Below are 23,838 nucleotides of genomic sequence, written 5' to 3'. Positions count from 1 at the left end.
AAGTGCATTTCTAGAAATTCTTACCAAGCTGCTGGTGCTGGACAGCAAATTGGTGATGTGTCCATGGCGATACGGGTGGCTGGAGAGATTCCCTCAGTCGGCCATCCAGTGCTTTCCAATCAGATGCCAGCTGCTCTACCTTACTCTATAAATATGAACACATACTTGTAATTAATAACACATACAAGATTAGCAAAGGAAACACAGTGCATCCAAATTTCAATAAAACATCCAATTAATCTTTAATGAATAACAGGAAACTAAATTATCCAATGTGCGTTAGTGGTACTTTAACAGAGAATTGTGGTATAATTAGGCACTATAATTAGCAGTAGTTCTTCATAAAATTATACTACTAGGGGACCTTTTCCTGAGGCAACAGCTGCTGCCGTCTCTGCAGCTCTATAGAATGAGCTAACATGTCCTCCAGATCCTTCTTCCTATCCTTCATGGAGGCCTCCAGAGCCTACAACAGGTAAAAACTCATTTTAGACTCTTCACATATGATAAATGGACTGTAAGCATATTCAGATTATCTACTTACCTGCGCTTGGCCAGGATTCAAACCTCGGGTCACAATTGTCTGGTGTGTGATGACGACCCAGTCAGTCAGCCTGTTCATCCTATCCTGGAACTGGGCATGACTTTGAAGATTGGCCTCAACCTCCCTCACCTTGTCGAGTAACTCGTGGGTCACCTGAGGACGAAAGAGCGAGAAAACAGGAAACGGGAGAACAGAAGGGAGTTAATGAAGAAGAGGAACATTTGTTTCAACAAACCTTAAATTCAAACCCTAAGTTAAATAGAAATCTTACCTTGCTCCAGTTGAGGTTGATAACTCTGATTTTGCCAACATGCTGGTCCCTGCTCTGTGGGCTTACACTAGGACAGGCCAGGATCTGAGGAGCATGCTTATTCAGCCAACCAAGGCGTTCATTCTGTGCATCCATTTCCTCAGCAAGGGCCTGCAATAAATTATGTGGAAAAGAGATTAAAGTTGAGGGACGAGGAAACAATAATTTAACAGAAAATCAGATCAGCAAGTCTGGATTAATTTAAAAAGACAGAAAACACAATGAACTAATAAAAACAGAAGGTGTGAGTGTTCTATATGTGCATGTTTACTGGGTATTGCTAGAATGCATTCTACATGCTATATTGTACACACAGACTAACCTGTGTGTACAATATAGCATGTAGCATGCAACAGAAAACACAACACCTATATAGACCGAACAGGTTTTTGGTCTTGCTGTACCTTCAATTCTTTGAGGTTTTTGTCAGTGGCAGTGACAGGCAGGGAGCTAACAGCATTTTCTGCCTGCTCAAGCCACATAGCAAGCTCCTCGCGTCTCCTCACCAGGTCTGCCAGAGCTGGATCCCCACCAGCCAACCTGCCACACACACATTATGCACTCAGATTAAGATCTCCATTTCCAGCAGGTTGAGAGCCGAATCCTACAATTTACATTTAAATTGCTGTTACAGACACACTGACCACACTGACAACCACAATATGCCAAAGACTGATAAAGAAAGTCTGATGATGATGGAAATAGAAGGTGATCTCTGTGCTACATTGTACTGCACAGTACTCAGTAATCAGAATTTCATACAGTCAAGAAAAAGCGATGTCTAAATCTGACTGCTGGGATCATTTAATCCTGCAGATACATTACCTGTGCTGTCTGTCATGAATCTGCCGGTTCACGGCTCTCCAACGTTGACCCAGAGACTCAAGCTTCTCCTCAAGCAAGGGTCCATCAGGAGATGACAGCTTCCCGATTATCTGCTCTCCGGTGCGGGTCAGCAAAACCAGGACAGGCTGGTGACTGGCAAGGCCTTCTTCTAGCTCCTAAAATAGAAGATAGAAAGAATGAGCTTATGAATGAAACAGAAGGAGGAAGAAATATGGAATGGGGGGCTCAATCTAACAGCATGATCTAATTCACTCTGGCCTAAATCCCCAGCTCAAGTCCACCACTGAAGGCAAATCTCCTATTGACAGATACACATGATTTGTAGCGAGTCAAGCTTTAAGCTGCCAAATCTCTCCTTCCACCAAGAGAGATTTAACTTGCCAAGACAGACCCGTAAAGTACGGTGAGTGATTGTGAAGTGTGCTAAAGGGTGAGTCAGCTAATTGATCTTTCAATTCCCATCCACTTGATCCCTCTTCTCCTTCTCAAGTCACTGTGAAAATATGTAAAAAAAAATCTAGGCAGACAGGAGAAAAGCTTAAGTTTTGCAAATCACACTGATAAATGTGTTAATGGCGGCAGTGCTGTCAGCAATAAAGCAGCAGCTTTAGAGAATTTTATTCACCTTGCTGCTTTAGTAATCAAACAAAGCAAAATTAAAGGCCCCTTCCTCATCTTACACTTCTGCTCACTCCTCTCTGCATGATATGAGTATTGCATTTATGTTGTACAGTATTGCACCCATTTTACCCCTCGGGAATGAAATGCAATTATTTTCTCCAAACATATATCTCTAATATATATTGCTGTAGCATCCTGGGGAGTTTATAATCTTGCTTTAAATTTGCATACACACTGTAATGTAGTATATATTTGGCTAATTAGACTCTATAATGATAAAGATGAAATATGGTGAATTTCTCTGTTCTCATGTAATGATCATTAGTAAATGTATATTAAAAAAAAAACAGCATCACCCTAAACTGACCTCTTGATGTTGTCGGGCAGATTCCAAGTCGAGCTGACCATCTGGGCCAATGCTCTCGGAAAGCAGCATCTCCGTGTCAGTCAGCCACTGACTGAGGTCTTTTAGGTCACAGTGAAACTGTCCCCACTCTTCTATGGCACGGTCAAAACTCCTGTAGCATAACAAAGAAAAACACACATACAACATGTCTTCTGTTAATAACAGAAAAAACAGGAGCATTAAGTAAAAATATATACTGTATAAATAAAAATAAAATCTGTATTTCTGTAGTCTCTCTCAGCACAGACTGTTGTTGTTTGAGGGAGTAGTTTGATGCTGAGAGGGCAAAATGTAATTAAATGTACTAACAAGCAGATGTTTGTGGGAGTGGGTGGGTTTTTATAACCAGTGTGAAATGGGCTCATTTGTACTCAGAGTGGACAAGAAAGCAGTATAATTAAGAATACCGTAATTATAATTTTTACTGTGTTTACACAGCAAGAAGGCATTATTGTAGATGGAGAGATTAAAGAATACAAATGAATTAACAGAAATAACTTTACTACAGTGTAGAAATATTATGTATAAGACATAATAAGTTACAATATAACTACCATGTGTTCAAAATGTGAATATGTGTCTAGTTACTATGGATTTGATAACTCCAAATATTTTTTTACTTTTTGGTTGTGTTTAGGTTAAGTGGGTCTCATACAAATTGTTGAAAAATGAAAGAGTTCCAGAGATGAAAACTGCATTCACACATCACCTTTATTTAAATACTGGAACAATCAGAAACCCCTGGCAATGCTAAGTTCAGACTGAATAAAGGAATATTAACTTACGTAAATTACCGGTAGTAATATTAATAACAAATCTTTAACACATCGTTGGTCTGCATTAGGGCTATTTCCTCTCACTGCTGCATTGCTTTGAGTAGAACAAATCTGGTCACAGTGACAAGTCAAGGAAATGAGTTTTAGATTACCAATTTTACAAAATATACTGCATTCTTTTGATTTTTAATAATGGCCAGAGGTTATTGTGATTACAGATGGAGTGCTTCGGCATTTGTGTGCAATCTCAAAATTAGCTCAGTAGTTTAGTCTGTGCACACACTGTACTGAGCTAATGAAGCCTGTTTATGCCTAAGGAATTGTGCTGATGGAAATCAAGGTCACCTACTATGTGTATATGTGCATGTGTGTGTGTGTGAGCAAATGACAATATATGAACAGGCATGCAACTGTTTATGCCTTAGGAATTGTTTTGATATTAACTAAGGTCAGTGTGTGTGTGTGTGTTCGTGTTTGTTGGGTGCCCTAGTCTATCTCTCCATCTCCGGCTGTCTCCTGACAAGTAGACAGCTGGCATTTAATGTCCCTGCAGCTTCCTGACACACACATTCACATTTCACTGCATTGCTCCTTGGTCATTTTTTCTGTGACTTAAGACGAACTTGATTTAACCTCATACTTGTAAAGGGAGTGATCTATATGAGACAGTGGTGCGCTCACCCTTTACGGTGGTTGTACATCCGATTGAGGCGGTCCCATTCTGCATTGAGCTGTGTGAGGGCGTTTTCCATTTGTGTGACTTCAGCAGGTGATGCATCCCTGATTGCATCGGGGTGGTGCTCATGGATCCCTGTGATCTGGTCGCCCAGGCGTTCCAAATTATCTTTAATATTCTGTGAAAGCAAAATAAAGCTTAATGAAGCAAAAGAAACAAGGGCTTAAACAAGCATACAGAACAACACCAAATTACTTTAATTGGTGTAAAAACACAATATAACATGTTCTGATTTTGCATATTGAGTATATTGAGCAGTACAGCCCACCCTCAATGTGTCCTCCTGGCTGGAAAAGTCCTCATAAAGGCCTCCACTGAGCTCCGAGGAGTTCAGGAGCAACTCGTTGTCAGCCATGACAAGGAGAACTTTGTTGATGTCCAACAAGTAATCAGAGGGGGACAGAGAAAGAGTGCCACTACAGTCCACTGCAGACATCTCCTACACCACAGAGAAGGAGAAAAAAATACAGTACAGTAACTCATCATACAACAACTAAGAGACAGAGAGACCTGTAGTTGTACTTAAAATTCAGTGTTAACATTAGTTCAAGTCAGGTGGCAGGCTAAAGAACGACAGACCTCAAAATGAAAATATGAAAAGCTAAAGCCTCACATGTAGGTGTGTTTTTTGACCAGGATTATTATGGTCTCCACTGTATTTGTATCCCTCCACTGCCTCCAGCACCTTTCTGTATACATGTGTGTGCATATTTACCTCAGCTGAAAACATGGTCTTCTCTCTGAAGGCATGAGAGGACGATGACTCTGCAGAGACTTCCACCTGCCTGGTTTTGAGGACCTTCAGCTCCTGAAGCAGGCAGACACACAAACAGTAAACTGACTGCATCAGAGGAAAACAATGTGAAAGAGACCTTTGTTTTTCTAAGGGAGAACACAACGTATTCTCACAATGAGTTCTGTCTAATAGAGACATATTTCATCCATCTTACCCTGTGAGCAGAACATTGGCTCTGCAGCCGGAGCAGCAGAAGTCTCAACTCCTCCCTCTGGCCCTCGTCCGTTTGTTGCAGCAGCTCTTCTCCTCTTCTCAGCAAGTCTTCCACACTGGCTTTTTCCTCATCCATCTGGTGAAGAGAGACAGAGGAGAAAAAGGTCGAATGAAGTGAAGAGCCTGCAATTCAGAAATTATTTGGAGCCAGAGTTTTCTCTATCGCAAATACATTTTCAAGCATATCTAACTTTAACTGAACGGCCACAAAAACAGTTTAGCAAAGCAGGGTTGCTCAGGCTACACACAATGTAGACAACACTCAGGAAATGCTGTGTTTAAAAGTAAATGCTCTCTGACTGACACGATGACCTTGCTTTGGATTGGTCTGTCAGCATGTTTAATGTCATAAACTTTGATAACATGGATTGAATTCCAGACCTGCGCCCAATCAAAGCTCGTCTTATCAGCTGGCTGCTTTATATAGCCTGTAGCTCTGCATATTCTTTATAGAAAACCTCATAAAACTTCAAAAAGGGAATGGCCTGGCAGTTTTCCTTTATGTCTTCAAATTCCTCTGGTGAACTGCTACAAATTATAAACCTTTGACCAGAAATGGAGCTGTTATTACACTGCTGCTCATGCCTTTTCTAAGCATAGACTGCTGAAAGTGCGTACATTTAAAGTTTAAAACCCAAACAGAAAGGTCTAAACTGAAATGTAACCCTGCTGTACCTTGTCATCATCCAGGATGTTCACTGGGTCCTGCTGTGACTCCTGCAGAGCCCTCAGAGTGTCCTGGAGCTCTGCCTGAAGGTTCTTCACCTCACTCAGGATTGCCGTCTCAGCAGGGTGAGCCTGACTTTGACTCTTTGCTTGGATGTCCTGACTGTGAACGACCTGATTGCAAACGACATAAACAAACCTCAGGCTGATCAAAATATATATTTATCCGATTCAGCGGCTGTTCAGCTGTGTGATAATTCATACAGCCAAACTGAGCCTTTCTTTAAAAATGTATTCTTGTTTGAAATGTATGTATAAGTCTTTTGCTTATGATTTGCCATGATATAATTTGATTTTGTCCCATTGCACTACCTGCTGATTCATCTCAGCACTGTCTGACTTCAGACTGGTCATCATCTGCCCAAAGAGAGAGATGTATTTTAGTGTGCACACAAAGGCTGAATGTTTACACTGTGCTTAAATCTGTCTGACATACCTTGGCAGTTCTTATGTGCTGGGAGACTTTGTCAAAGTTACAGTTGAGCTCGGCCAGTTTGGGCTCCACCACGTCTCGACAGGCGGGTCCCCGGCTGGTCATTAGGATGACAGCTTGGTCCCTGACGTTGTCCACTCGCAGACAAATGTCCTCCAGCTCCTCCAGCATGCTCTAAGGAAGGGACCACAGTGCAGCTGTTTATCTATTTATGCTATCAGTCACTCTCAGACAAGATGGCAGAGTAGCCTTGGATCAGGCCAGAGAGCTTAGCACAGCATGTATTGACCAAGGTTAGCAGGCCAGGAGACCAGCTGATATTTAGTAGAGACCTTCAGTTGTTGTTCAGTTGGGGAGAGGAAAGTTATGAATTTAACACAAGTGCAAGATAAATTATTTGACATGAAAGCTTAGCTTCTTTTCTTTCCTCCTTTTTTTTTGATTTTGCCACCCTTTCTCAAATATACCCATACAAAGCTCTCTCTTACCACCACCCTGATTACCGCTAACTCCCTCTTTATTCCATTTGGATGAGAAGGGCATCCAAATATATATGTATCCCCACCTTAACCGAGTACAAAGGTTTCCTGCTGCAAGAGTAGACAAAGCTAATCCTCTCATGTGAAAATGCATTAAAATCTTTCCATATCACATGCAGTAATCCTTGATGGATTTTAGCAGAATGCATTACCTTGCTAAAGGCAGTAATTTCTGTGGAGCAATTTTAAACTACTATTTGATACTACTAAGCTTCTTATGGTACACACATTGCCAATTATTTCGTATTTTCAGACCTGAGTCAAAGGATATAGTGTAAATTTTGTAATGACAGTGTGGAAAAAGATAGGGCAGCAACCTGACTTCACCTGGGGTTCTGTATTGATGGATTAGGGCTCCACTTTGTCTGTACTCTTTTTTTTGCCTTACAATGTAATATCTCACTCTGGCTTACTTTTACCACATTCTCCCTCTCTGCAGGAGCCAGCCGCTCAGCCTCATCCAGATGGATCTGTGTCTGGTAAAGCCAGGTGCTGATGTGAGCCAAGTTCTCATCAAATATCTCCACCTCATTCTGGTGACTCTGCAACACACAGGTAAACCAAATAAGAGCTCAGCAGTTTCCTTTAGAAGATCAAAATATTCATTACTGTTCAAGGACCTCCTGTGGTTCTCATTTTTTACTTCATATAAAACCGAAGACATTTCAATTGACTTGGTGCAGTGCAGAATTATCAATTTTCTATGTTCAAATATAAAAGAATTTGGGTTGCAGATTTTTTTAAAGGAAATAACCCTGTAATAATTTTTTCAATATTTCCATAAAGAGGATGAAAAACTATAAAATACAATACTTGATAGATTTGATTAAAAATTGAATTATAAAAAGGACTACTGTAGAAAAAAGTAGTGTATAAAAGGCATAAAATGTATTTATTAACAGATTTTATTTACGTTATTAAAGACAAGTAAAAAAAAAAAAACATAACAGGAACTTTTTATTTTACTTAATGTTTTGTGCACTCACCAGGACAGCACTAAGCCAGTCTTCGGTCAAGGTGCGGACTTGGCCCCAGGCTTCATTGAGGCCACAGAGTTTGTCCTCAAGCTGAGCCTCACTGCCCTCCACCAGAGTCTGCAGACCAGCACTGGTCTCCATCAGGTTGGACAGCTCCACCTTCCGACGCTCAGACTCTTTCAGCAGGCCCTGGTAGAGCAACCAAACACACACAGTGCAATAAATAGGCTCACGTTTCAGGAATTTATTGCGATGTCCGATAAAGATTTATCTCACACAGCGTTGCTTTGCGTTAATCACATATTCAACGGAATACACAATGTTGCAGAGATGTTTACAAACACGTTCAACATGGAAAATCATAAAACTTTTAGTTGTTTTCATAGAATTTGGTTTAGAGACATTTTTTGGACTGTGAATGTATACAGAAAAGCATTAGAACCAGAAATAGATGTGTGTTTTCAGGAGCAACAAAACTAGTCCTGTGCTCCATCTGCTGGCAGGAGACAAAAGTACTTGGATTCAGTCCTGAGTTTGGTTTGGTGTGAAAAACTGTTTAAAACACATTATCTGAACTTTTATAGTTGCTTACCATATTTTTCATTAATTTGTTTGATAGTATGACTCACATTAGCCCAGGCAATCTCAGCATCAATGTCAGCAGGCATGTCTCCACAGCTGTTCTTCTGCTGGAGCTGGGTCTCATTTGTGCTCAGCCACTCCTGCAGGGCAGCACTCTCCTTCTGGAACTTCTGAGATAGAGACAGAGCTTTTTCCAAGTCTTGTTTGCCCTCTGTTACCTGTGAAGACAGACAAAACAAAAAGAGTGTTAAAAAGGCCCCAGAGCTATGTCAGAAATACTTAACATCGTCTATAATTCAACATAAGAAGAACAAGAAGTATTCATTTACTTCAAAAGAAATCCACAAAATATGAGTTACCTGTGCCCCCAGGTCATTGTAAAGCAGTTTGAGAGCAGTAAGCTGTTCGTCCATGGCCTTGGGGTTCTCCGTCTGCTGTTTCTGCACAATCTGGCGACCTGTTTTTATCACAGTCTCCACCTCCAGCTTCACCTCACTCAGCAACTTGTACAATTTCTACACAGCAGAAAAAAGACATTAAATACTTAGCTTACTGTAGGATGACAGAGATTTTGGTTTATGTATTAAGTAAAGCCGGATCTCATCTGTGCGATTTAGCACCCACAAATACAGAAACAGATGCTGTGACATGGAGTTACATTTCTGGGAAAATTAGGCTACAGCTGATATTTGACAAAGATATCAGGTCCATCTCTCACCATACAACCATTGAGGTGGGACTGGATCTTTTCTGGTTCCACATCTTTGACGTCCAGGATGTGCAGCTCAGCTTTGGCACCATCCAGGACCCTCTTACAATCCAACATGCGCTGCTCAAAGTTAGCAGGCTTCTGGAAGAGCTGGTACTTTGTGGAGATCTCCCTCAGCTTTCTCTGTACAGAGCAATAAAAAAGGGTTAAAAAGTTGTGATCTGTCCATCACAGCACAGACCAGGAGGAGAAAGCAATTCCTTCCATTGACCAGTAGGAGTCAGTGTTACCTGCAGCTGATCGAGCATGGTCCCACCACGGGGAGCTTTGCCGTCAGTGGTGGGAGGAGGCAGGTTGACCACATTTCTTCTCCTCATCTCTTCCACAGTCACCTCGTGGGCTGCAATTTCCGCTCCAATAGTCTAAAATAAATATGAAAGAGAGGACATGCACCATCATGAGGCCACTTTATTGCATTCATTACATCTTTCCCATTACCATTAACATTCAAGTAAATGACATTTTAAGCATGTATTGTGGCATATTTATATAGGAAATAATAAACAGCATTTATTGCGGCCATGGCAGAGAGAAAGGCTTTCAGGCTTGGAGACTTCTCAGGTGTCACACCTTGTTTGGTGAGTCTCTCCCAGCATACATGGGTGTTGTATTCATGTGTGACGTACCTGCGCCTCTTGTGGGAGCTGGAAGGCGTCTATGCGATCAGTGAGGTAGGAGGTGAGTGTGTGGTCCAGCTGGCTCAGAGATTCCTGCAGCGTTTGGAGCGCCTGTTCGTTCTCCTTCAATGTCTGCAGCTGCTGCTCAAGGCTAATCTGCCGGTTCACCGCCTGAATGAGGACACGGAAAGCAAGTCATGGGTTTTAATGTTTCACAGACAAGAGATTTTAATGTTTTACTCAACTATTCCTTACTGACCCTCCACCAATATTTGAAAACAAATGGAATATAATAGCAGAGATGTGTATTATTTTTAACCATTACGGTTAGTGATGTTAACAGCCCAATTGGAACACATTGTTTCTATTGTTGTTAATTAGATGTGACCATAAGTAAGAGGCACACTTTTTTAATTATGATGGACACTAAAGTAGGGACACATATCAAAGGTCAGCTGACAAATGAATACTCTAGCTGTTTACATGTTTATCTCTACAGCCTATAGATATGTTTTATGAAAAATCAGCCAGGTCATAGCTGCAACAAATACCGTAATAGTAGATACAAATTCCTTCACTAAAATGACATGCACAGGTATAAAGATTTAACATGACTAAAGAAAAAGTATGCACACACATGCACAAAGACAAGGTCCTGACCTGGTGGTTGAGTTGCTCGTAGCGGGAATTGAAGGCCTCTAGTTTTTCACTAATGAGTTCATCAAGTATTCCTCCATCTATCAGTGTCTGACCCAGCTCTCTGATTTGCGTCCGGTTGTCCCCGGGGTGGCGAAGCGCGCTCTCTAAAGACTGGTGGTGAGTGAAGAGATGGAGAAAATGGTAAATGAGTGGGGGACTAATCAGATGAAATCAGGCAAAGAGGGAATAAAAGGAAGTGAGCATGAGGAAGTAAGATTCCCAAATATCAATAAAGCAATCCTGTGATGAAGCGACAACAAAGATCAAGAAAGTTGCATCAGAGGGGAAAAATAAAATCCAGTAACTAAGTGTGTGTGCATGAAAAAAGCTGAGCAAACAGATGGAGTGCAGATGCAGAAATTGCTAGGCTGGGTGTGTCAGATAGAAGCAAACCAAACAAAAGATGATAACTGAATGAGAAAGGAGAGGCGAGTGAGAGAGTGCGCTTGTAGAGTGACAGCACTAGTTTAGCTGCAACAGTCATTGTTTATGTAGGGTCATTAAATGTCCTTTTTCTTCCCGGAGGTAATGGACAGAGAGAGCGACGCCCCTCTCCAGAGGGGTGAGTCTGATTAGGAAACAGGGAGGGTGGGAAGTATGATGGGTGAGAGAACACGGTTCAGACAAATAAAGAGACAGACAGAGAGACAGAGAGAGAGAGAGAGGAGGAGGAGGAGGACTTGTGGGGGGGGGGAGAAAAAAAGAGGCAAAACACATAAGGACACAGATAAGGAGGGGAAACATTGTCTTCAAGGGTCTTCAATTTCCTGCATCACTATCCGATGTTACAGAAGCAGCATTGTGATTAAAGTGACTGTGACAGTTGTGCTGCAGGCAATGTACAGATATAGCAGCAGAGCAAGCAAAAGAAATTTGGAAGACAAATGAAAGACAAATGAGGTTATTAACATTTAATTACACAAGAAATGGATTGATTAGTTTGTGAAATATAGTTTTTTACTGTGTTGGTATAAATTCATTAGAAAACCCAGATGTTTTGTTGGAGAGCACTTTGTGTCCATCTGATACAATGAGATACACAAACAGTATATTTCACTACACTTTCCAAGCCAGAAATCTGACTTCTGATTGTCTATTTGTGACATGTCTGTGTTGATTGTGTACCTCCAAAGCTTCATTAACAGCCTCAGTGCTCTCTGGTAGGTTCTCCATAGCTTCGACCTTCTCCTGCAGAGTGTTGAGCCAGTTCTGCTCCATGTCCAGGTACTGAAGCAGCTCCATCCAACAAGACCAAACCTCCTGCACAGTACACCCAAAACACACATGAAGCATTACTAATGTTGCATATGATGTTACTGGGAAGTGACAGCCCCATTAAGTGTGCCCTTATTTACAACCTTAAAAAACACTTCACTGTGCATATTTACATAAAAACATACTCATACTTAAACTAGCCAGCGACACTCTAAGGAAAAAGAGGAGGCGATGACTAATGGACTTCAGGCAAAGAGTATATAAGCACAATTCAGTGACAGCAACATGTCTGACATTTACCCTGCAGAGTCTAGGGGATGATAATCAAAAAAAGTGCCCCAAACTAAAACTTTACACTCACAGATTAGCTCTGAATAGCAGAATTACAAACATTCCCCTTCAAGCTTCTCCTGTTCTCCGCATGAAAATTAACAAAAAAGAGCCCAAGACACAACACTTTGCATAAAGTGACTTAAAAAAGGTGTAAGCTGATGGATGAATTGGGCCTCTGATGCATAAACAAACATTATTTTTAATGTTATTATGTGGCATGGCAGTTGGTCTGGAAATATATACTACTAATCATACATATAATCTAAAGTTACGCATTGTGAAACTTGTACAGCCAGAACAGAAAAACATTACCTCCAGGGTGTGACACTTGCTCTTGAGCCGATCACAGAGCTTGTGGTAGTTGGCCAGTACCCTTTCTAGCTCTGAGGTCAGCTCATGTCCACTGCCTCCACCAGAGGGTGATGTTCGGGACACCATCATGTTGATGCTGTCTTTCAGGATCTTTACCTTCACCTCCTTCTGCAACACATCCTCTTTAGCCCGCTGTGAGAGAGAACACATGAGATGATGGAAATGATACCCAAACACAAAATAAGTGCACAACAACTATCCTCATATTATCCCATGGAAAGTGTTCTAGCTTGGGTTATAGCCACCCCCACCTTCATCTCCTCCAGCGATGCTTCTAACTCCTCAGGACTCTTGTACTCAAAGTCCCTCATGAGAAACTCCTCGTCGACTTGGGCCATCCATTCCTGCATCTCTGCCAGGTCTTTCCTCAGATTCACCTGCTTCTCCTGACTCTCTGCCACACGCTCCTGATGGCTCAGCAGCTAGAAGGAAAAACACAGAATTGGTTTATAAATGAAAGACCACAATCAATTAAGAAAGACTACATTTTTGAAAACATTTACCCCAGATATATGTAGCATGGTTTTTAGACTGAGTGTATTTACAGACAGAGTTGTGATGTTAAACATAGACATACTGTGAAATAAACCTGGGACACAAATATGCACGAAAAAGTAAACATTAAATAAAGGAAGCATAGAGAAAAAACGTTTAATATTTACCTGCTTGCTGAGCGTGGCCCACTTGCTCCGGCACTCATCCAACTTATCCTGCCCCCACTTGGCCAGTCCTGGGACTGCTGACGCCTGCACAGCACTCACATTCTCTCCCATCTGCTTCAATGAACCTTCCACTAAGTCCATCTCATTCACGTACTCCTGGTTATCAGAAAATGAATGGGATCTTAAGGCATGAGGCAAAATCTCATTTCAGTCATTAACAACTGAGACCTAGGCATGAAAATGAAATCAATAGTTTCTTACAGAATTAATGTTGCATAAAATAACATCCAGTGTTTTCATGTTTCCCTCACCTTGCACTGGTTAAGCTCCTCCTGTAGATTCTCTGTGTCGCTTAACCCTGTGGCATCCCGAGACAAAAGTTCCTGAACCGCATCCAACCAACGTTCCACTTGCTCCAGACGTACCTAAACACAGCACTACTGTAAAGCTCTCCATGCACGACACTCACAATTCAAATAAGAGAGAAAAATGTGTGCCGGGTTTCTGCATGGATAATTACAGCTACACTACCTGATTGTCCTTCATGCTACCCAAAATGCACTTAATTGTGCCCAGCTCCTCACGGGCCCTTGACGAGAGCTGACTCCATTTTTGTAGTTCCGCTGGATCAGAGGCTTGCTGCGTTTGTTCGATCTCCAGACACAGGCCCTGAGGTGAACAAGAGTCCAGGCTTAAGATGACATGTCCAAGCTGTATGTTTAAAGTAACAGTAAACTTCTCAACCTCATGTTTAACTATGAGTCATCCCATTGGTGAGAACCTGACAAGTGGTTGCTAATCGCTCTGACTGAATGAGGCTGGCTAGTGTGAAAAAGGGTTCTTTAAACATTTGTGTCCGTCATCTCCATTTTGATAAAGGGTATAAAAAAGCATGCCAACATGCATTCTGACAGCCTATAAAGCATGCTGTGGGTATATTTGTCCCTATTTTTCATCTTTTATAATTGCATGTGTGAAGCTATCAATCATCTTTGCTCACATTATCTATTAACACAATTTAGATTTGTGTTTGTTGAATTCATTTAAACAGACAGAAACAATACTGAGCTAGTAAGATAATTATCACCTTCTCTCATTAGGCTAATTGCTAACTGAACTCAGAGATGCTGTCATTGTATTGTATGTTGAGGTTGTCAGGCTGACTGACAGGTTCAGCGGCTCCACACTGAGCTGTTTGGAACTCTTGTGTTGCATGCATGGGCACGCTGCCCAGAATGTGCCACATCCCAGCCTCACTTTCCCTCCCCTCTCCGGCACCGTGCCCTATCTACCATGATAACAAGAGCGCAGACTAAGCCACATTCCTCCACTGAAGGATGGAAGAGGTGGAGCAGACAAGCACATGCAGTAACACAAACGAAACACAACAACATACCAAAACTACATCTAAAAACACACAGGCATGAACACACACACCCTTTTTCTCTCATTCACAATGGTTTAATACAGTGCAAAGGGAAGTGACTGATTGATAAAGAAGCCTATTGTGTACTGGAGGAAAAAGGAATGACAGCAGCAAGCAAAGATTACCAGTCACACTGATATACTGTACATACAAGTACACGGACACCAACAAAGAGATAGTGGAGAATGAAATCCTGCCATCTAAGAGGTGAAAGAGCACATTATTATGTTATCATCTACATTCTCCCGCTATTTCAAAACAACAAACGTGCAAGTCCGTTTTTACCTACGTTTTTACCAAATGCATAACAAAACATGTCAAGATGAGACAAAGGGCAACTCTTTATAAGCCCTCAACAGTGATTTTAAACTGTTACTTATTTTAATTATTGCTTTGGTAAACATTTACTTGTTCATTTATTTTGCATATTAACAGAATGGTACAAGCAAATCCTTATAAAAAATGCCAACCTCCAAAGTTACAAAATTGGTGATTTGCTATAGCTGCGTCTTTTATACCATCTAGTCAGTAAACAGGATATCTGCATTCAAATGAATGTGATATAAAGTTGTATTCCATAGGGGGTCTCACCTGTGCTCGCTCCACTGCCTGCTCTGTTGTTGGTAAGTCCACTATGCCTTCTCTTAGAGTGGCCATTCGGGCCTCTAGACCCTCCACGGGACACTGTGTCACCTGGGTAGCTTCGAGACTAGCCAGCGCTGGAATAAGACAAAGAAGAGGGGGGAAAAGATCAATACAGGATTATGTTAAGTTGTTGCAACTTGTGCAATGGGTCTCAGGCATCAGATTTTCTGCCACAAGGGGGCAGTGTTCTGGTTTAGGATTTCCCCTATGTGTTTATATATAGGCAAGTGTGTGTTTTCCATGCTGCCTGAAGTTCCCAGATGTTTGACATCACAGCGTGTTTGTCACAATAACCTAAGCATCCTCACCAGGTTGTGAATACTACTAACACTGTATGCAACAAGTTACACTGTCACAGATTAGTCACAACTAAAGACATAGTTTCCTTTTATTCCCATTTCTCTTTAAGTCTGTCTGTAAAATACAGGTGATTCAATACTTACATAATCTGACTTATGTTTATACACACTAAAAGAAGACATGGAGTGTAACTGTGGAGTAAGGGACGTGTGTGTGATGCCTGAGAGGCCCCAGCAAGGAGCAAACCGCCTTCAAGCAGAAACAAAATAGTTTTTATTGGCTCTTATCCAAATCATCAGAGTCATAAAGCCCAAGAGGGACAGTAAAACAGACAGGCATACGCACTGATGTTTCAGAGCGTCTCCCTTTACGGACTCATTTTCTGGCCAAGATTAGCACACATAAATTCCAGAGGTAAAGCAGTGACTGATTTCTTTAGGCCTGCACCAAGTCACGTCCTCAGGTAGAAACAGAGTTGGCATAGACTAATGATCTTAATATGCACAACTGCTCACATACACACTCGCAGCTCCGTGAGCTTCTGGAGTCCATATAAGGACAACATCTTGTCACCAGCCAAGGATTCATAAAAAAGCTGATGTCAAACTTACGCAGCCCTTGTGGGACTAAGCTCTAAGCTGATCTCAGTTATAACTCCTTTGGTTTCCTTGGAAATTTAAACCATTAGTATGTTTAGACAAACAGTGAGGCTAAAATCTTAATCTTGAAGATTCTTCTGCTTTGTTAAATTTTGTCTAAGTGTACCTTTGTTGACTTCTTGTTCTTTGTTCTGTAGCTGCTGCAGTGTGGAGGCATGATGTGCCGACACCACCACCATGTTGTCTTTCAGAGAGGGCACGGCTCCCAGTGATGCCACCTCTACTGACAGCTGCTCCAGTCGTGGACTGAAGGTGGTGACCTGAACAAGTCGGGACTAAAGAACAAAAGTTTCAATGAGATTGGAATGAGGGGTTACAATGGAACATGTCCACAAAGCAAAGATACTAAGCCAGCTAAAAGCAAATAATGACTGACCCAAAGACCTGCCATGAGAGCAACATAATTTAAAAATATCATTTATAAAAGCTTTACAGTGTTTCAACTCTCAGGTAAGACAGAATCTTACCTGACATGCTCCACTCAGGTTTCGCAGCTTGTCCTCATTGCATTTTTCCACAGCTGAGGTCGAGTCCAGCCACTGGTCCTGTTCTTCCAACATCTGGTCCAAGTCTCCAAGTTCTCCAGACACTGCTCTGACCTGTGCCTGAGTGTGAACACGCTCACGGGCTGCCTGCAGTTCCCTTGCACAGGCATCCCACTCAGTCTGGACCAGGTCTATGTTTGTCCTGACCAAGTCCCCACACACTGCTTCTACAGAAAGACAACAAAAAGACGTCCACAAATAATTCATCAGACAGCAAACATCACCAAGTTTGATGTGGGCTACCCCAGTGAGTTTAATCACAATAATGGTTAAGAACAGGATAGACGTCAGATGATTTAGAGTAGATATAACAGAACAAACAAAATTAATTTCAATTAAAGTTTGGTGTTTCATTAAGCTAACTCTAACTCTAACTTACTGCCTCCATTACAGTGTAAGCACTGAGCACTTACATCAACAGCAACCTTGCAGGCTGACATATTTTTTTACTGCACCTTCCACAAACACGCATAAACACACTTTTAGATTACTGGCATTTAGAGTGGAATAACTGTAGACTCGTAAATGCCCAGAAAATACCAAGCAGCTGCAGAACAGTAGTTAAACCCTTGGAGACAAACACTTAAACTGAAAAATGGAAGATTTTTGTTTAAGCCAGTAGTGAAGAGCTGCTTCAGTACAATAAATACGTGTCTGTATGTTAACACACTTAGGAACATGTTTGACAGAACATGGATGCTTTGTTTATAATATATTTTGGTTTATTATAATATAATAAACCAATATAAACCATATAATATAATTATAATATTTATTATAATATGAGGAAAATCTGCTTTTAATACCTCTCTCCAGCTGGTCCATTAGGCCTCGTCCCTCCTGAATCACCTGACTGACTGTGGCTTCCTTTGCTGTAAGTTCAGACTCCAAAACCTAAAGCGACCATTAAACACATATTTAGGGTGTGGCTTTAAGTTAAACTGTTTTAAGCAGTACCAGTTGCAGGTTTACCTTTAGGTTCTCCTGGAGGTCTGAGTCGCCGGGTGTTGTCTCAGGATGTGTGGATGCCAGTGCCTGAGCAGCGGTCTTCCATGTTTTAATCCAGGTTAACAGGTCAGAAACTTTATTTTCAAACCTGCAGAACCAAACAAAAAATGTGCATCAGTGTGTCTATGTGTGTTTAGTTTAGTTTAAGTTTATTCTTAAACTTAGCTGATTGTATTTTTACATTCTTCTGAGTTCTGCATCAGTCTCCACTAATCGTTTCTTAGGGGGAGCAGGTGGAGCCAACTCTTGATCAGCACTCGATGCAGCTGTAGCCACAGCAACTGTATCCACGACAACCTGTTCTTCCACCTGGGTCATCCCAGCATCCGTCACAGCTTCCATTACCTGACCATCAGTGAAAATGGGATTAACAGAATCCACCAACAAATCATAAGCATAATACAAACCATTTTTCTTATTAAACTACAGATATGAATAGCGACCAATGGACCATGTTCAACCTAACTTAGCTTTCAGCTTTCACCTCACCTCTGTTAAAACCAAAATAACCCATACGCACAAGTAGAACAATAATTATGCTTAAATATAGTTGTGGATATTTAATGCACCCCTTCTAAAGCACAAGTAAATACGCAACATGCACCTGAAACGAGGAATCCTCCAGCTTCTGCACAAGATTGTCCCATCTATGGGCCAGCTCCTCTGTGTCTGTCTCAATCTTAGCTCCTGCCTCGGCACTTCGCAGCAGCTGTATCACATCCTGTCCTGCATCAGACAATTTGTCCAGAGTCCTCCTCTTTTTTTCCATGTCTTCCTTTAAAATCTTGAAAGGTGAATTTAAAAAAAAATCAAATGAAATTAATAATTTAAAAAATCATCCAGAGCACAGCAACTTCTAAGAATAGGCTCCCAACTGCTACTTACGGCTAGTCTGCGCACATTAGTATTGATTTCACCGGAGTCTTTAAAATTGCTTGTCTGTACTTCACTCAAGGCCTCTTCTTTTTCAGCCAGCCATGCTTGAAACAAGCTCTGCAAAAGATGAAAGAAAATGGCTTTGACTTCTATTCACTTAGCAAGTATTACAAAACTTAATGTTAAGAGGAGACCAATGTTCTATGTACAAGAAAAAGTGACTGCGCTGTATAAGGGTAAACGTCTTACCTGGTCCGACAGAAGCTGTTGCCAAACCATAAAGACTTCCTGCAGCTTGTGCCACCGTTCTTCTGTCCACCGGCACACTGCTGCCCAGCGCTCACCCAAAGACTGAAAGCAAGAATAATTTTAAATGTATAAGCAGCACCTCCATGACAGATCTCATTTTCACAAAATGTTCATAGACACCGAGATTATCTTACTTGTAATTGCTCCTCCAGGGCAGCAGTGGCAGTCTCACCGCTGTTCTCATCCACCACGACCACCATGTGTGTCAGAGAGTTCACCTTTACCTGCTCTGCCTCTAAGTCATTTTGGAGTACCTGTGCAGAAACACAAATGTATCATGGTCACATATTATCCATTAACTTAGATGAGTAACAGTTTCATGATGACCACATGGAGACAGTGCATGAGTCATGAAAATGCAATATAAAACATGTGACACTGGTATCACAAGACTAGTCAGTTTCAGGAGAGTGCAACGAGACTGTGATAATCTAAATCAAAGCGTTATGTATCACATCAATTTGGATAAACATAGGAAAAAAGGACACATATACCCACTGCTCATTGAATTAATTGGCTTGAAGTGTGAATTAAAAGCATACTCACTTTGTGCTGCTCTATCTGTTCTTTGTAGGCCTCCATGTCTTTAGCTGCTGGGTCTGTCTCTATCCTCCTGATTCGCTCCTCGGTCAGTGTCAACCAATCAGAAAGCTGCTGTAACTGCTGTTGTTGAAGATCCATCAGGACTTCATGGAGCCTGGAGAGAGAGACAGTTAAGGACAGACAGATAGTAAGGGGGGCATGAGTAGGATGAAAGGACATGAGAGCCATCATTTATATAACTTTAAGGTGAAACAGTCTGCTCATTCTTTAATAAATGGTGCAACACTATAGTACAAACAATGGAATGAGTAACCCTGTTGACATAACACAAGGAAAAACAAGAGCTTTAAATCAATGTCAATACAAACTGTAGCAAATTTCATAAATATTATTTATGAACAACTGTGAAGCTGCGTGTGTTTTACTCAGACTTAGACTTGTTAGGTCTTGGAAGGTTCAAGGCATATCACCTTAGCAGCCCTGTGCTTTCTTCCCAGGACAAACTCATACATTTCTAAGATCAAGAGTAATGGTGAAAGAGAAGTGGCCTCCATGGGTAGGACTTCACAAAAAAATCATCTATAAATATCTTCTTGTTTTTAGAAGAATTTTTGTACAAATGTTTTTTTTTCAAACATAAATCAGCAAAAGACTTAAAAAAGAACAAAAGAACAAAATTAATCTCTATAGGTCTAAAGCTGGTGTGTGTGTGTGTGCCTGTGTGTTTTTACCTAGCCTGTCGGTCCATGCTGGCTACTCTGAGGCTCTCCCAGCGGGAGTTAAGAAGGCTCATCTGCTCCCGGATTTCATCCTCTTCCTCCTCTGTCAGGTTGCCCTGGGCGATCAGTTGGTTACCCGCTTGCAGCACATTGCCCACACTGCTCTGATGTGCTGTCAGCTCCATCATAAAGGCCTTAAGAGGAGACAGGAGTAAGCAATGATGATGAGAAACTTACTGCAACTCTCTGTCAATAACGAGCTTATCTTAAAACATAAAAAACAGGACTGCAAAGAAAGAAACTACACACACTTTAATACCCTGAAAATATGACTGTTCTTTTTCTTCTAGCATGGAGGCCTACTAATAAGTCCTCTATAATCTGAAGCTCCATGATAGCACTTGGCATTTACATGCAAACATCTGGATATGTTTTAGGTATAACACCCTGTAGAAGCACTGGGCATCAATTCTGCACCCTTGTGTTTGCAACTGTTGCTGTAGCAACCATCAGACAAGGCTGCAAGCACAAACTGAAGGGTGGGCTGTCAAGTGGGAAAAAGGCCAATTGGATGAAGAAGAAAAAAAGCTTCAATAAGAAACAAGAACAATTTTCATCTGCTTTCTAAATAACTGTCTGCACCATATTGTAGTATTGTGATGCACATTATGTCTTTTTCTGTGAACTCTCTGAGTGAGTACCGGCAAGCATTTCTGACTGCACCTCTGAGCACTTTGTTTTTGCCCAGGCTTTGCTGGAAAAACTGGAGTAAGTAGGGGAACAACAAGGCTGAAACAAACTGGATTGATTTGTCAGACCTCCTGAAAAAGGCCGTTAGGCTGTTAAAGAGGCTTTGGATCTTGTTGCTCTCCATCTCACTACCAGCTTTCTGCTTTGACCTGGATTCCAGACATTCAACTTTACAAATATTCACATATCAGCCAAGGGAATCCAGCCAAAGCCCCTTTACACACATGCACACAAATCTCGCAACTACGCCTTGTCAAGCAGGCAAAGTAAGCTCTGAGCCCGGGCACCACAGAAAGCTGTGCACCACTGTTCTCAGCAGAATTCCTGGCATTCCCAACATGTACAGAGCATGTACTGCTGGCTGTGGGAGGCCTCTATCTGTGGGATACTGTCTTCAATCTCCATGAAGGGTGACAGCTTGTAGAATGCGCATAATATAACATACATGTAGTTGTCCAAAAAATGCTGTCTCTGAATATGACATCTCTTTCCAAACTGCATGTTCAGCATTACCCATAGAACTCTTGATGACAGGGGGATTGTCACAAGTTTTTTTTTTTATTGTTGGAACTCTCTTCCTACCTCATGTGTGTGAAACTGCTCTTTGACTTCTTCCACATCGTCTGACACCTCATCCTGAATGTGTAGAGCATCCTCGGCGGACAGCAGCCAGGTCAAAACCTCTTCTAATGTTGTCTGGTAGCTGTCGAGATCCACCTCCAGCAGGCTACCCTCCATCTCACCCTCTGTCTCGGTCAGGGTGCTGGGGGTTTCTGGCCTGGGGCTGCTTCCTGCTTCCTCCATCTGCACATTCTAGGAAACAAGGTAATTGATGAAATCTAAACTGTATGTAAATATTATCTTATTATTACTGTATTATTAGGTCAATAGAATTGAACAAGAAGTTTTTAATTTACCAAGGTTTCACATCAACACAACTGAAAACGTCTTAAGACAATAATGCCTCTGCGATACTGCCATGCCAAAACCTCCATTTGTCCTTTGAGTGTCTGAATTTCAACAACGCACATCGGCTGGCAAGTTTTAAAATAGACCCAGACATTTAACAGAGGGGCTGTGCTGCTTAAGAGCACACAGGCTTAAGAAAAAAAAACAACAACTGCAAGGTCTATTAGGGGATGCGATGTGGCGACCCTGGTACTCTGGGCAGGTCAATCCTAATTTTAGGATTAGCATTAATTTTGAAGCACAGCGGAAACCAGGATAAAAGAGGGTGTTTAGTCACAGAGATGAATGGTACAGCCTCAAAAAGAAATATGAGGACATGACTGCAACCAGACAAAAAGTGCTTTCCACTTTCAATTACAAAAAGCACAAGTAGGTTTCTCCAAGGTTGTGTAAAGGAAAAAGCTTGACTGAGCTCAACAAATCAGTCTGGAGATAAAATCTCTGCAGTGGCACACCAAGTCAAAGATGAGAGAAATGTTAATGGGTGTGGAGGGCCTGGTACAGTAACGAGTCAAACAGACCTTTGTTTCCCTGGCTGAATTTATACAGTGGTAACGTCTATGCAGCAAATTCAAGAAAGGTCACCTGCTGAAAATATTCAGTGACCTTTTGGGCATTTTAGAATAAGTCACAAAAGTAGTGCACCAGTGTGGGCCGGCTCAGACAGAGCAACTAGGGAGAGAAATAAAGACGAGAGAGGGAGAGTGCAGCCTTGGTCTATTTATTGACTTGAATGGCTGTAAAATACCTGTGGTCAGACTGAACAGAACACTTTATTATCACCAGATGATTTGCTCTACTCAGCTCCTACATACATCATTTTTCTAGTTGTGGAGCATGTAGTGTATTAATCAATGCACCCACCCATGCAAATGAAAGGTAGTAAAGAAATAAGCACTTCATCTAAAACTTGAGGTACCATCAAAACTGAAAGCAACTGTATCCAAAATCAACATTAAAAACACCTAAAACTAAAGAGGGAAACCATACGCAGTCATCAAAAACAAAGAGCCTTTATTGTTCCTCTACTCACTCTCACTAGCAGCAGCATTACGCATCACTTCCTATGGGGAGAGAAAGTGTGCCAGGAAAGAAAACCCCTCATTGAACCAATCAGGATGCTATTTAAAAAAGACTTTTCCAGTGCTCGTTCCAGGGTGTGTGAACTAAGTACGTGCCCACGGGCAATAAAAACTTAAGAGGTGGTTTTGGGATTTTCTGACTAAAAAAAAAAACTTGAAAATGAACTGCCCTAGGGCTGAAAGCACAGCACAGAGGGTGGGAGATGGTTGGAAAAACTAATATGGGTTAAGTGCATACATAAATTCTAATCAATTTGATCAAGCTGAGTTTATCCAAGTATTTGGAGTTCATGAAAGTCAACTTAAATCAAGTTGACACGGACATGTCCACAGATGTCCACAGACTCACTGGCACGTTGACTGAAATAACCTTCCCTGTCAAGTTGCTGCACAGACTCCCATTCTCACCAATTTATTCCCCCATTTCCTTCCATCCCTTTACAGCTCGGTGTTTCCAGCATGCAGCTTGGTCTGTTGGATAATGTCAGAGGGGTGAGTCATGGCTCTGCTCCCTATTTGCCCATGCCTGCTGTGCTTTTCATGAGCAATGCTGGAGAGAATGAAGGAGACTGTTTTTTTAGGGTGGGAGTGACTCATTCTATCTGGCAACACACAATAACACAATATTCCATATGCTTGGACAGAGCAATGGTTTATGGCCTTCAAACTAAATTTTATCGGTAAGTACAGCAGCAAAGGGCGAAGCAGTTAGGACTGACTTCAGTTTCTCAGTTGTTAGTTTGTTTGCATTAGCCATGTCTGATGTACTGCTAATCATTGTACCATGGAGGACTATAGAGATTGTATTACACATTTCATTTTAAAGGGTTTTAAC

General features: G+C 41.5%; 1 protein-coding gene across 4 annotated transcripts in view; it reads right to left on the bottom strand.

Moving 5' to 3' along the window:
• utrn (utrophin) overlaps positions 1 to 23,838 on the bottom strand; it is a 145,431-nt gene that overhangs the window by 101,307 nt on the left and 20,286 nt on the right. For all 4 annotated transcript variants that reach the window (XM_028397312.1, XM_028397311.1, XM_028397313.1 and 1 more), the window contains 41 exons: positions 21,535 to 21,765; positions 20,215 to 20,396; positions 19,487 to 19,637; positions 19,075 to 19,194; positions 18,881 to 18,982; positions 18,641 to 18,748; positions 18,360 to 18,539; positions 17,937 to 18,100; positions 17,720 to 17,843; positions 17,554 to 17,641; positions 16,670 to 16,914; positions 16,309 to 16,477; positions 15,190 to 15,317; positions 13,704 to 13,841; positions 13,484 to 13,597; positions 13,173 to 13,328; positions 12,762 to 12,932; positions 12,451 to 12,642; positions 11,716 to 11,850; positions 10,552 to 10,701; positions 9,901 to 10,062; positions 9,505 to 9,636; positions 9,224 to 9,397; positions 8,865 to 9,020; positions 8,553 to 8,723; positions 7,933 to 8,112; positions 7,360 to 7,488; positions 6,411 to 6,581; positions 6,287 to 6,331; positions 5,924 to 6,088; positions 5,190 to 5,324; positions 4,955 to 5,047; positions 4,508 to 4,678; positions 4,185 to 4,357; positions 2,689 to 2,839; positions 1,680 to 1,855; positions 1,259 to 1,394; positions 816 to 965; positions 545 to 697; positions 365 to 466; positions 25 to 145 (listed from right to left, as the gene is read on the bottom strand). In XM_028397312.1, the coding sequence (XP_028253113.1) occupies positions 25 to 145; positions 365 to 466; positions 545 to 697; positions 816 to 965; positions 1,259 to 1,394; positions 1,680 to 1,855; positions 2,689 to 2,839; positions 4,185 to 4,357; positions 4,508 to 4,678; positions 4,955 to 5,047; positions 5,190 to 5,324; positions 5,924 to 6,088; positions 6,287 to 6,331; positions 6,411 to 6,581; positions 7,360 to 7,488; positions 7,933 to 8,112; positions 8,553 to 8,723; positions 8,865 to 9,020; positions 9,224 to 9,397; positions 9,505 to 9,636; positions 9,901 to 10,062; positions 10,552 to 10,701; positions 11,716 to 11,850; positions 12,451 to 12,642; positions 12,762 to 12,932; positions 13,173 to 13,328; positions 13,484 to 13,597; positions 13,704 to 13,841; positions 15,190 to 15,317; positions 16,309 to 16,477; positions 16,670 to 16,914; positions 17,554 to 17,641; positions 17,720 to 17,843; positions 17,937 to 18,100; positions 18,360 to 18,539; positions 18,641 to 18,748; positions 18,881 to 18,982; positions 19,075 to 19,194; positions 19,487 to 19,637; positions 20,215 to 20,396; positions 21,535 to 21,765 (6,094 nt within the window). The remainder of the gene's footprint in view (positions 1 to 24; positions 146 to 364; positions 467 to 544; positions 698 to 815; positions 966 to 1,258; positions 1,395 to 1,679; positions 1,856 to 2,688; positions 2,840 to 4,184; positions 4,358 to 4,507; positions 4,679 to 4,954; positions 5,048 to 5,189; positions 5,325 to 5,923; positions 6,089 to 6,286; positions 6,332 to 6,410; positions 6,582 to 7,359; positions 7,489 to 7,932; positions 8,113 to 8,552; positions 8,724 to 8,864; positions 9,021 to 9,223; positions 9,398 to 9,504; positions 9,637 to 9,900; positions 10,063 to 10,551; positions 10,702 to 11,715; positions 11,851 to 12,450; positions 12,643 to 12,761; positions 12,933 to 13,172; positions 13,329 to 13,483; positions 13,598 to 13,703; positions 13,842 to 15,189; positions 15,318 to 16,308; positions 16,478 to 16,669; positions 16,915 to 17,553; positions 17,642 to 17,719; positions 17,844 to 17,936; positions 18,101 to 18,359; positions 18,540 to 18,640; positions 18,749 to 18,880; positions 18,983 to 19,074; positions 19,195 to 19,486; positions 19,638 to 20,214; positions 20,397 to 21,534; positions 21,766 to 23,838) is intronic.

The sequence above is a fragment of the Parambassis ranga genome, chromosome 24 (genome assembly GCF_900634625.1).
Source record: "Parambassis ranga chromosome 24, fParRan2.1, whole genome shotgun sequence".
Lineage (NCBI taxonomy): Eukaryota > Metazoa > Chordata > Actinopteri > Ambassidae > Parambassis > Parambassis ranga.
Note: the sequence above shows the minus strand (reverse complement) of the source record. Positions and strands in the feature narration are given on the sequence as shown.